Source organism: Pyricularia pennisetigena, chromosome 2 (assembly GCF_004337985.1).
Source record: "Pyricularia pennisetigena strain Br36 chromosome 2, whole genome shotgun sequence".
NCBI lineage: Eukaryota > Fungi > Ascomycota > Sordariomycetes > Magnaporthales > Pyriculariaceae > Pyricularia > Pyricularia pennisetigena.
Window position 1 is genome coordinate 4,460,838 of NC_043741.1, and position 12,838 is coordinate 4,473,675.

General features: G+C 49.1%; 2 protein-coding genes across 2 annotated transcripts; both read left to right on the top strand.

Moving 5' to 3' along the window:
- Positions 1–732: 732 nt before the first annotated feature.
- Positions 733–2,177, top strand: PpBr36_01251 (uncharacterized protein; the record flags this gene model as incomplete). The annotated part of the gene is made up of 4 exons (XM_029888439.1): positions 733–976; positions 1,061–1,214; positions 1,316–1,769; positions 1,839–2,177. 4 exons carry the CDS (start codon positions 733–735, stop codon positions 2,175–2,177), a joined length of 1,191 nt encoding a protein of 396 aa, XP_029751470.1.
- Positions 2,178–8,016: 5,839 nt separating this feature from the next.
- PpBr36_01252 (uncharacterized protein) lies at positions 8,017–10,359 on the top strand (the record flags this gene model as incomplete). Its single annotated transcript, XM_029888440.1, has 3 exons — positions 8,017–8,409; positions 8,521–9,959; positions 10,095–10,359. The coding sequence occupies 3 exons, from the start codon at positions 8,017–8,019 to the stop codon at positions 10,357–10,359; spliced, it is 2,097 nt and encodes a 698-aa protein (XP_029751471.1).
- Between the last annotated feature and the right edge of the window lie 2,479 nt (positions 10,360–12,838).

Below are 12,838 nucleotides of genomic sequence, written 5' to 3' on the forward strand. Positions count from 1 at the left end.
ACAAGCTTTAATATCCTGCTCCGACTTCTGTATCCGAAGCAACCCTATTGTTTGATTAATTATCCGTTGAGCCACCAAGTGTCAATTGTTCACTGAGGAAATCGCCAAGCCCGATTCCCACATGACTCCCAAATTCAGTCGCACGGGAGCCCTCACGGATGGGATATAACGTGGCAGTATGACGCGGGACAGCTCCTTGAAGGACGCTTTGGCCGCTGCGACGTTGATCTCCATCTCCCCTCACCCTCCACAGTCAATAATACTATGCAATCACCCTGTCAAGTCGCTATGGCTCCTCCACAGTCAAATAACAAAACAATGGTAACGAGTTTGCGATAATAAAGGGCTTGGCTAACACTAGCAGCTCTCTGCCCCATCTTTTCTTCCGCTAGAACTAGAGTAATTAATTTCAATTCCTTTTCGGCACATTGGTCTGTCTCTGTCTGCGCGTTTGTCGCACCGTAAGCCGTGACTAGCTTCAGGAACCTTTCATCCGCCGCGTTGCTCTCGACGTCTACACAAGCTGCAAAAGCATTGACCCGCCTGGCTTTCTTTTTCTTCCTGTTTTCTTTTTTTCTTTCTTTTTTTTTGCAGACTTAACTTGGCTCCAGAGAAATTCAATATCGTCTGGCCGCCTATGTTGAGGTAGCAAGATAGATTGCTTGCAGCTCCTCTACGCCACATCACACCACATCACATACACACACGGCATCAGCTGACACAGCCGACCATATGCATCTCAGATCGCCGTCGTATTGCGCCAATGGTATTCTTACCCTCTTGGCTCTCTTGCCCGCCGTCAGCTCGTCTATTCTATATTCATCCTCGTATGGTGGAAGCGTCTCTGCCCTCGACTTGACCCTTGCGTCAGCCTCAAATCCCGCAAGCCTGAAGGTGGTTTCGTCGACCAGGGAATGCTCCCCAGATCCAGCTTGGCTGACCTTGGATTCGGCTAATTCGAGGCTCTACTGTGTTGGTCCGTCATTTTCCGATGTCATGGAGGATTTTTGAGGCTGGAGACTGTGCAAATGACCCAACCAAGCTGACCCGAGATGCATAGGTGAGGGGCTGAACACGAGAAATGGATCGTTGAGTGCCTTTGCGACTTCACCTGATGGCTCTCTGTCCTTGATTAAAAAGGTCGACACGATTGGGGGTCCCGTGAGCTCGGTTATCTACGGCAAAGGTGGTGAAGGAATTGCTGCTGCTCATTAGTGAGTCCCTACTTTGTGGTTACCTAGGCTTCAATCCATCCTTGCGCGATAATGGCCCCGTTATGCCCAATGGACAGCTGACAATCGACCCTTCTGTATAGTACTGGCTCATCATTGACCACCTATGCAGTCTCCGACCTGGGGCTGCTCCAGTCAAAGACCTGGAGTGAACCTCTTGGTCCTAACACGACCAGGCAGGACGCTCCGCATCCTCATGAGGCAACACTCGACCCGACCGGTCGTTTTGTTGTCGTCCCGGATCTTGGTTCAGACCGTGTGCGCATCCTGGCCGTTGATGGAGCAGGAGGTTTAGGTCTGACTGAGTTGGAGCCACTTGTCGCCAGGCCTGGCAGCGGGCCGAGGCATCTTGAGTTCCTCAAGCTTGACGGGAAGACCTTGATGTACCTGGTCGCTGAACTGGACAACACTGTGACGGTTTACGAGGTTGGCTACAGTGACGACGGCAAGTCCATATCTTTCCGTGAAATGATGGTTACGGGGACTCATGGAGACATCGCCACACCCAACGCGTCCGCTGCCGAGATTCATCTGTCCGTAAGTACACACACTATTGAGAAAGCCCTGCTGCGTCTTGACCGCTTATTTGACACAATAACATCAAAGCCGGACAACCGCTTCCTTCTCGTGTCGTCTCGCTTCGACAAGGCCTTTAACATTCCCAACTTCGATACTGCGGACGGTACCCTTGTCCCGTCTGACACGATCACCAGTTTCTCCATCGACCAAAAGACGGGCGCTATCTCGGCGATTCAGAGGTTCCCAGCCGGTGGCGACAACCCCAGGCATTTCTCGTTGAATAAGGACGGAAGTCTCGTCGCGTCTGGTCTCCAGGGAGATGGACGTATCGTCATCATATCCCGCGACGTAGAGTCTGGTCTCTTGAAGGAGTTTGTTGCCAACGCCAAGGTTGAAGTAGGCGTCAACTGTGTCCTCTTTGCGTGAGCGTAGTCTAGTTTTTATTTGCCGCCACAGGGCAAGCTGGTATACAGATCAATCAGAACTAGGATCTAACATTACCACGTACCTTGCATGCAAATTCTGTGTGACCCAGTGAACAGTCAAACCCGTAGTCGTCACCATCTCGATGCAGTATGCGGATCAGAGCTTTTGAGGGCTTGTCACTAATTGCTATTTTTTTCTCCGGACAAGGCATGGGAAATTAAACTGAAATCAGCTTTAGCCCTTTCTCTCATCCACAAGTACTGAGAAGCACAATGATTGGATGGACCACTTGGCTCAGGTGGAGGTACAAAATCTTGATCCAATGCCCTTTGCTTCTCGACACTACTATCTCGCGCCGTGGACAGCAGAGACTAACTACCATGACGAGAGGTCTCCATTGGCCAATTCATGAAAGAGAGACTCTGCAGGTCGGTACATGGACGCAACCGATAAGAGGAAGCTTAAACGGGCGGGACACACAAGCAAGTTGACTGTTCGGACGCATGCCTTTATTTTTCTTTTTTCTTTAAACGATAGCCAGTTGACGGCACCAGAGTTGGTCGAACCTTGGGTAAATTCCACATGGTGAACCATGGTAAAACCAAAATTCAAATGTCACCACGGCACAATGGGTGTGTATTTTTCATTTCAGCTCATTTTGTAATTGCAGAACAGAAAATCCCCCCCATCGAGGACGCACAACTATGCTCAAATAGGCCAGCCATATTCATTTTCGGACCCTTCCGGCTCGGGCCTGCAGGTGTTCCAAAATTCCACTGCATGGCCGTAGCCCAGACCGCCATTCATGTGCATGTACAAGTGGGCATGGAAGCCAACATGATTGTTGATATGGACCCAATAGGGAAATGACGGGTTTGCAGTTTTTGGCATATGTGAACTTCTTTTTGACGCAGGTGATAGGAAAAGCCGAAACCTTGGCTTGGAGACACAATGCACGTACACTACACTCTCATCTTGCCGTGTCGTTTCCGTTTCTTGGGCTTATTTCCCTGCCCCAGGCGGCAATGCTGAGTTTGTGTGGGGGCCTGACCCCTAAACCTCATCACAATGTATATGGGGTTCTAATGGCGATCGCATATACAACATATAATGTAAGCTTTCTGACGGGAGTGATGGAAATGGGACAGCGCCAGTAAGTGGTACGACCAGGTGAGTCTAGAACTACCCCATTAGGGCATTGAGACGGCCCCTGACAGATATACGTAACACCTTCTCGTTGTAAAAACAAAAGAATAAGAACAAGGAATATGACACATACGACGCGACGGATACCGCGAGGCCGAAGAAGAGAAAATGGAGCAGCCCTGGTAACGGCCTTGGCGCGGGCAGTGTCTGACTTGTGAAAAAGTATCAAAAAAAGAAGATATTTGAAAACAGTAATAGAGAAAAGGTCTAAGGAAGGGGAATTGTCAAGTCGGAGTCGCCCGCAGTCGTCTGTACGACTACTCACAGCCCAAATCCCGACGAGGGGTAACAGCCAAGACAAGACGCGCTTGCTCGGTGGTTAGGATGCCTGTTATTACCTCTCCAATAACTCAAGTCTCCTGTGAGCTTCCCCTTCTCTCTTCATGATTGGATAGGCTCGCAAGAAACCATCCGGAGTAGGCTCGTGGGTTGGCAACCGCGGTCACGAGCATATCAACGTGCGCGACACAAGGACCACACAACCTACCACTGCCGTAATAGATGACCTGATATAGGGTAGGCTGGTCGTGGAGGGTACGGTTGGCGACGGAACTGATAAAAAAAATATAAAAAAAAATAAAAAAACGGGTTGAGCTTTTGTTGCCCTGGGCTTATGCGACATTCGACGAAACACGTGGTGGATCAACGCGGGCGAACGAGAAGGTCGGATGGCTGTGGAGTAATTTCCCCGCATCCTCTAGGAGAAGCAAATTAGGAAATAAAGATAAAAGAAACAAAGAGAGAAGAAGAAATGAGAGTTCGGTTAACTCATGTGCAGATCTATTCAATGGATGGGGAGGGGGTGTGAGATTCACAGTGGGTGGTCAAGGTGGCATCCGGAGTTGTGGTGTAGACCGTGTAATAAGTAAGCGGGCAGGCGGAGAATTACCAACTGTACAAAGAAAAGCAAGGCAGGAGATGATTTAGATGGGCCTCTTGAGCGATAAACCCCGTTTTGATCAGACCAGAAAAGCTGGGTTAATTCCCACCATCGGAATCTTCTAACCAAAGCTATACGGTAATAAGTACTTGGCCATGGGCTGAGCTCCAACTAGTCCGCGAGCTGCGTGCAATCACGTCGAGTTCGCCACGTCTTTTATTGGGGAGGCAAGATGGGCTTATTCGGCCCGTTTTAGTTTTGTTATTTTTTTGGACGAGGCGTCAATATGCAGATATCTGCAAGTCAGTCCAGGGAGGGGGCGTGTGATGAGATAGGGCAATGGACAAGTAGTGTCTTGACAAAGGCTTTGTTCTCGCATGTCAACTTTGAGTAAGCTCTTCGTTCTCTAATGGTTCAGAAATGATCCCTGAACGAGCCCTTGAAGCGGATGAGTACATCACCTGCCATCAGAAAGATTGTAACCAAAGAAGGCTGACCGTGGCGCATTTATCGGTAGATCGATCAAGCCACAATCAAGACAACAAAGATAACAAAGATAGGTTCAACGCCAGCCACTCTAATCTAGACTGAGGTGCATCAGAGCAGCGCCGCAAAAGGTGTTGACTTAATTTGTGTCCCGAACCACAATGCTCGCATGATTCCGCCCATGCCTTCTCAGGTGCTGATCAGCGAGGTAATGTGGTGAGTAGCCCACAAAGACGTAGACTGTAAGAACTGGAAGAGAACGAACCCCAACCCCGCACCGCACATTAGGACTCGATCCAGAGACCCACTGCCAGGTACCATGCGACGATTACCGAGCGAAGTAGTAATACTTACATCTCCTACAGTCGGTAGCCATCCGATGAAGCGAGATCTTATGGAGGGCAAAGTGCAGGTCGCCTAAGTACTTTGAAAGTGGAAGATGGCAAGACGGGCAAAGGGGTGGTATGTGGGTAAGATAGTTTTGATATCAAATGATAATCGAACAGTTTGTCTGTCTGATGGAAGGGTATCCCTATCTTTGTCAGGTCCAAGATAGAGAGAGAGGGAGTGAGAGAGAGATAGCAGCGGTCAACCAACGTCGGGTTTGACTGAAATAATGGCGACGAGTTTGCTACTTCTGTAGCTTGATGTTGACGCTCTCCGAGCAAATGCAAGTAAGCTTGTATTGTTTGCTTGTTGATGTGAAGCATTCCGAAAAGAGATGGTGGGGAAAGACTTGGCTTTTGGAGATTGACGGAATATCAAAACTTGCAAACAAGGACCCGAGCGCAGTTCGCACAAGCCGCGCAGGAGCAGTGCCTCACCTGAGGATGCGGGGGATCGATTTATGCTAAATTAATGGCCCCACAATCCCCAGAGCTTGTCTTTTGTAGAAGACCATCCGCGCCGGTTTTGGATTCGAGATCTTCCCCATATGGTTGGGCCATCCAATGCAACTTTGCGGAGGTGCAGGCATTGATCATTGCTATCACCAAGCTAGGTTATCTACAGTACACAGTAGTGACTGCAAGCATCCAAATGGAGGTCATTATGACCCAAGTATAGGGTTATTTTTTTTTTTTTTTTTTTTTTTTTTTTTTTTTTTTTGCGGGGGACGGTTTTACTCTGCGGTGAGACCGATCTAGTTGTTAACTGAACCATGGTAGAGGTGAACATGCCCTGCTCATTTCAGTCGAGACAGGAAACCCGGGGAGATGACTTACTTCGCTTAACCAGCTGAAAGGCAATTTCTCATTTGACGTGCGGGAAAGACGCGAGGGACTGTTATCCATCCGTAAGGCGAGGTTTGCTTAATTACCATGTCGGCAGCGTATGCAGGTAATCAATTGATACAAGCTGCAGAGTACCGTAGAGTGCGTCCCTTGTTTTGTTACGCAAGCTATCGAGAGATCTGTCTTCTTACCACATGACTGACTACCAATGTTCGATTATATGGATTATATGTCATGTTCGCAACTACATGACGGTAGCGATCGGCTCAGGTTGCATATGAGCGGGGGAAGCAAGTGGCCAACATTCTTTGTTCTTGAGTCTGCCTGCCTTTCTTGGGTTTCCATCCCGTCTTTTTTTTTTTTTTTTTGTCTCCAAAGGGTGGTGCTGATGCGGTTTTGCTAAGCGAAGCTGCAATGAACTCCAATTCCGTAGTGGAGACTAACGAGGTAAGTAGTACGCTGGTCGCAATTTTGCATTGTATGACTGGCTGGTCCTAGTCCACCGTTGACGCGCGGGAAAGATGGTACGGTATGTATGGTACCACAGTAAAAAAGAAATAAAAGTAGAAAAAAAAAAATCAAAGAATAATAATAGAAATTAAGAAAGAAAGCCAAGTTAATAAAAGAAGGAGAAAAAAAAAAAAGAAAAAGACCAAAAAAGACGAGGAAGGAACCATGATCACCAAGGAACGGTCGGGATCCACATCAAGTGGAGTTTACCACTATACTTACGGCTGATGATTGACACACGGCAGCCGGGATATCTACGGGCTTGTGCAAGGCTAGGTACGCCATTGGGGATTCAAACTGTCCGGCGTCAAAAAGGCATGAATTTAATCTCTCAAAAGCATCCCTAATGGATCTCTATATCAAGATTTCTCTACCGGACCTTCTCTAAACCGTATATTCACTATTTCATTACTTGGAGTCTATGCGGTTTGGCATCTCGTTGCAAGGAATCAACTACACAGGCCGGTCGCGGGACGGAATCAAATGTGTGGACACCAGTCAGTTCAATCCAGCATACCACCTCTGACTGGCCAGCGGCCTCTCGGATGACCACTTGGCCTGCCCCCTGCCACCACCTCCTCCACCTCCATCACCTACCCGAGCTCGCCGCTTCCGCAGGGATAGGTCTCGGCAAAGACCCAGACTCGACTCGAATTTCCCTTGGTCGGGGACCCCCTGGCAGCACTTACTTGTCCTGCTTTTGGGGTGTACCCCGGACGCTCCCCCAGTTCGAGGGCCAATCCAGTTCGCCTCTAGGCTGCTGCCGCCGTTTGGTACCTGCCTGTGAGTGAGAAGGCCTGGTTAGTCAGTCACTGGGCTACCTTACCTTGGAGGACCTTACTCCACATAATGGAACGAGCAGGGCAAAACATACATTTCAGGGACCAGTCCGGTCGGTACTGTGAGTGGGCTTTCGCCGCTTGCGTGTGTCCGTCCGGCGCCCAGGCACACCTCAAATAAGGCCAAAATGAGATTCTCCGGATGGATTTGGCTCATCTCCAACCCATTTTCCCCGAAGATCCCTACGAGGATCCTCCTACTCTCTTAAAATCGGATGTGACCCCACTGCCTCACGAGAGGTTACCTTCCTTCTGTCTATGGTCTCTTGCCATCTTCAGCTGTTCAACATCTTCGTCGTCGTCCGCCAGATGCGCTGAAAAGCAGCCATCCTATCTGCCTATTTGAAAGCATTAAGCTTGTTTTGTTTTTGTTTCTTCTTCTTTTTTTTTTGTTTATAAGTGCGGAGAGGTTTTCTCGTGTCTTGTCAAAATACCCTTTTACATTTACTTTTTTTTTTTTTTTCCGTTTTCCCCCTCATTCTATTACCTCGGCGCATTTTCCGAGTCCCACCAAAAAGCCTTTCGGCACCTCATGACATAAGCCTCGAATCGCGCAAAGCCGTTGGCACTGAGATCTTATTCACAGCCGTTGGTGTATCAATAGAAACATCAGCTTCGACCAAGCAGGCACATTGAAGACTTCCCAAAGTCTTGGTACCTATTCAATCAAAGTCGATTGCGCTGCCATGTCGCCGTCGTCGACAGGCGAGTCGCCGCCTACGATATTAAACGGTCATTCGGCACCAGCAGTCAGCAATAGCAGAGCGTTTCCTCTACCCTCTCGGGACACGTTCAACATCGATATACCGCCTTCACAGCTAAACACCTCCAATCATCCAAGCACCTTGAAGTCGCCTGCAACTGTCAAAAGCCAACGCACCTCGAGCTTCAGCCGCGATAGCATTCTCGGATCCGCTCTCAAGGCCGGAAACTCTCAGAGGACTGACTTTTCTGGGGATGGTAGGCTAGGAGATCCTAATGGGCTGCAGAAGGTGTCTAGTGATGAAGGGTCAAACCCTTTGAAAAGGAGAAACACGGACGCTGGTGTTGACTATCCGAGGCGACGAGCAACCATTGCCGTACGTTGTGCCTTCCTGTCGTGGAGACCTTCCATCTGGATGTTCTCTGCAATCGGCATACTACTACAAGTTTGAACGCGAGAGACTGACCAGAATACCTTGCATATGTAGTGTGAAGTATGTCGCTCGCGCAAATCTCGCTGCGATGGCACCAAACCGAAATGCAAGCTCTGCCTGGAGCTCGGTGCCGACTGCGTTTACCGTGAGCCTGGGATAAAGCTTGACGCAGGTGACAAACTTATCTTGGAGCGCCTCAACCGCATTGAAAGCATGTTGCAGATGACTCTGCCACCCAATGGCATTGGCCTTGGAGGGTCACCGAACCTGAGCAATGGAACCGGACATCTCAGTGCGGATGGAATTCTAACCGGTGGTCCATTTCTCTCGGTCATGCCCAATGCTGCATTGAGCCAGTGGGCCACTGCTCCCAACATCTCGACAATGCCAAAGGTACACACCAATGCGGCGCTGCATCTCCTACAATGGCCCTTGATACGAGAGCTTGTATCGAGGCCCTACGATCCGCAGATCCTGCTTCAGCTTGAGATGGCAAGAGAGCCACTACACTCCCTCACCAAGACCCCTTGCGTCGATTTATCCAACACTGCAGCATATATCGAGGCATACTTCGAGCGAGTCAATGTTTGGTACGCCTGCGTGAATCCTTATACCTGGAGGAGTCATTACCGCATCGCTTTGTCAAACGGTTTTAGGGAAGGTCCTGAAAGCTGTATTGTGCTCCTGGTGCTAGCGCTCGGGCAAGCGAGTCTGAAGGGCAGCATATCCCGAATTGTGCCACATGAAGACCCGCCGGGCCTTCAGTATTTCACCGCTGCTTGGGCTCTGCTGCCCGGTATGATGACATCTAACAGCGTCTTGGCTGCGCAGTCTCATCTGCTTGCCGCCGCCTACCTTTTCTACTTGGTTCGACCTCTCGAGGCATGGAATCTTCTCTGCACAACCAGCACCAAGTTACAGCTTCTCTTGATGTCGCCAAGCAGAGTGCCTTCGGATCAACGAGAACTCACCGAGCGCATCTACTGGAACTCATTATTGTTTGAGAGTGACCTACTAGCTGAGCTGGACTTACCCCATTCTGGTGTTGTCCAGTTCGAGGAGAATGTTGGTCTTCCTGGAGGCTTTGAGGGCGATGAGAACGAGGCAGTTGGCCGCGATGACCTGTGGTATTTTCTCGCCGAGATTGCGCTTCGAAGGTTGCTCAACCGCGTCAGCAACCTTATCTATTCGAAAGATTCAATGGCCTCTACGACCAGCCTAGAACCTGTTGTGGCAGAGCTTGATTTTCAGCTCACGCAGTGGTATGAGAGCCTCCCGCTACCTTTGCAATTCCCCTTTACACGGACCATGCTCCCAGACCCAGTTCAAACTGTGCTACGACTACGTTTCTTCGCCTGCCGGACAATCATTTACCGCCCCTACATTCTTGCGGTGCTTGACAATGAGCAAGCCGTTTTGGACCCAGCGGTGAGAGACAGTTGTCACAAGTGTTTGGAGGCTTCGATCAGACAGTTGGAGCACATAGCAGCACAGTAAGTACCGAGCTCTACGCTCAACCGGGACGATGGGCTTCCGTAACCGCGTCCCTTCCCCTCCCTCGCCCACCATTTATTTCCCCGCGCTTTTACTTTGGAGATTTATCTGACACTAGCATCTCATCTTGTCAGTCATGCGGGACACATCCCCTACCTTTGGCAAGGAGCCTTGTCGATTGTGTCTCAGACGCTCCTTGTTATGGGCGCCACTATGTCACCATCGCTTTCCAGTATACTGTCGACCGTGGTTCCCCACAGGGAAACACTGGATCAGATTCTAAGCGAGGTGATTATCGAGATCGAGCGGTACGCCGTCCTCGCGCCCAGTCTTAGCTTGGCTGCGGATATTCTCAAAGAAGCAGAGGTCAGGAGGCGAGCTTTCCTCATGAGTGGATAGGCAAAGTTCGCCCCCCTGCAGCATATTTAGGGCTGGCTTTGTGTCGTTACTTGCCACCGGGGGCGGCTTTGCTCCCAAGACGAGCATAGCGCCAATTTCGCCCGGAGGCCCCGGTAATATGGCCAAGCCGGGCAATGATCAGGTCCCTGGAGGTACACTCCGGCTCTTGGATAAGTCATGCCTTATCAAGCAGGGCTGAGCAAGGGAAAGGATTTGCCCCTGATAGAGTTACGTCAACCTGAACATACCTTTTTTTCAAGGAAGACTCGTTCACCAGCAAGCGGTCCATTCAGGAAGAGTTTATGCGAAAAAAGATCATATAATGAGCTTTCCGGGACATATACTTCGGCGATCCTGTCCATCAGCACCACTTTGATACTTTGCTCATCAAGTACCTGTTGATCTGCTACCGTTCGGCCCCCATCTTTAAAGCGCATCCATATTCGGCCGTATCAAGTGCTCGGCAATCTAAAGGGACTCCAATCGTCACATGTGGCGGCCTCTTTGCTTTGGGGATCTGGTGTGGTGCTCACTGGTACGGTTAAAAGGGTTGGCGGACCGCCTGGCCGCTCCAAACAGTCTTACGGTGCGACAATTCGGCCAGAGAGGATAAAAGTTGCCCAAAATGGCAGAAATCACATCATACCTCTTGTGTCAATACCTCCAAATTTCCCGTTTGAGCCATTAAACGAACCAGCATATTGTTCTATCTGGAGGTTAATTATAGCTATCCGCGCGGCCTTTTCCTTGCTGACGGGGGCCAAGCTTGGTGATCCAGCCACAACTACTATAAACGCTGTTTTATTTTCCTCTTTCCTGTTTGAACAGTTGCAAACATTACATTGTGGCTTTGTTCTAATGACGGGAAATCTCCAGCACTGAAACTTGTTTGTTCTTCTCTTCTCTTCTCTTTACCACATGGGCAATATTGGTTGTGTAAAGCATAAAGTCTCAACACCAGCCTGGCGCATACTTGGAATTATAATGAATTGCACCGGTTGTAGTCTGCTCACACGCCCAGAGGAATCTTTCAAGAAGATTACGCTGTTCGCTCTTGTCATTTTGTTTTTCTTTTCCTTTTTGCTAATATGCCCAATGGCTGTACACGGGAGTATTACCCCCGTAGAATTGAAAACCATGTACTTTCAGGGTATTTGGTTGCCGTTCAAAAGGAAATAAAAACTACAAAATCAAGTCTTGTATATACAGCTCGTATTAACTCTTGTGATTCAATTGTTGATATGTCACGACCAGGATAAGAATCAAGCTCCCTTGCAAAGCATGGATGGCACGCCCTGAAGAATTAATTGGTTCCGTAGCTGTTTGCATGCATACCTGGAACACATTCAAAGCTAAGCTAAGAAACAAAGGTGTTTGGTCATGTATTCGCGAAACTTGAATGCGCTCATCTTGGTCAAGACAAAATAGATGGCGTTGGTGGCGCTCCCCTGCCTGTTTGTTGCCATTTTGTCTGCAACGTCCCGGACCTGTTGGCTTGTGATGAAACGAGGCCTTACACCCATCGTCAGCCGTCGGGAAAGGAGCGCTGTCAGGACTTTCGAGACAGTAGCACTGCATACCCGACACCACACTGGCGGGTACGAGTTGGTCCAGAGGATGTCTCCGTCTCTTTTCGCCTAAACCTTCCCATCCCATCAGGTTTGTACTCCCAATAATTTGAGGTCAAAAAAACAGAATGCAGTTAGGGTACTATAAAAAAATGAAGAAGAAAAATAAACAAAAGGCTACGATGATAAACATCTGTATCAGTACCGCAAGTGCAGGAGAACGAAACATTATCTATCGATGCAGCGACGTCGCAATAACCCCGCACACAACTGAGCATAACACATGATTCAGTCACGTGAATATCTTCGGAACGACGGTAGCGCCTGCATTACATTATCTCATGTGCTCAAGCGAATCACTTTGAAACGCGATTGTTTCTCAAGAGGGTGTGCTTACACATCCAGCAAGTTTTTTGTTTTCACATTGTAACACTAGATAGACTAGGTCTAATAGGTAGGCAACGTGATGCTCACCGTCTCCTACGGAGCTTGGTTAACGGCGGAAATATTCAACCGCCGACATGTACCCAAGTTTTGGTAGGTTTTTGGTGTGGTCCTATCAAGGGCCAATCAAATCGCCGCCGAAGGTCGCAGGTTAAGCGGGCGGGCAGTATCTATCCCCTCACCAGCTATCTCAGCAGCTGGAAGTTTACCTACAGTAGTACCTACGAAGCAAAGGTAGGCTCATACCCCTGGACGATGTGCGTAAGTCGGGGTAGTCTTTGCTTTTGTTTTTGCTTCTTCAACTTGGGTTTAATCAATTCTACTTGGGCGTTAAAAGGGTTGATACAAAATGGGAGTACCAAGAAAAGAAGCAACAAAAAAGCCTGGGTACAGGGCAGGTGTTGGTGCCTACCTTGCTGGCCAATTTGCACATGCTTCTAGGTAGGCATAGTACCGTACCCAACGTG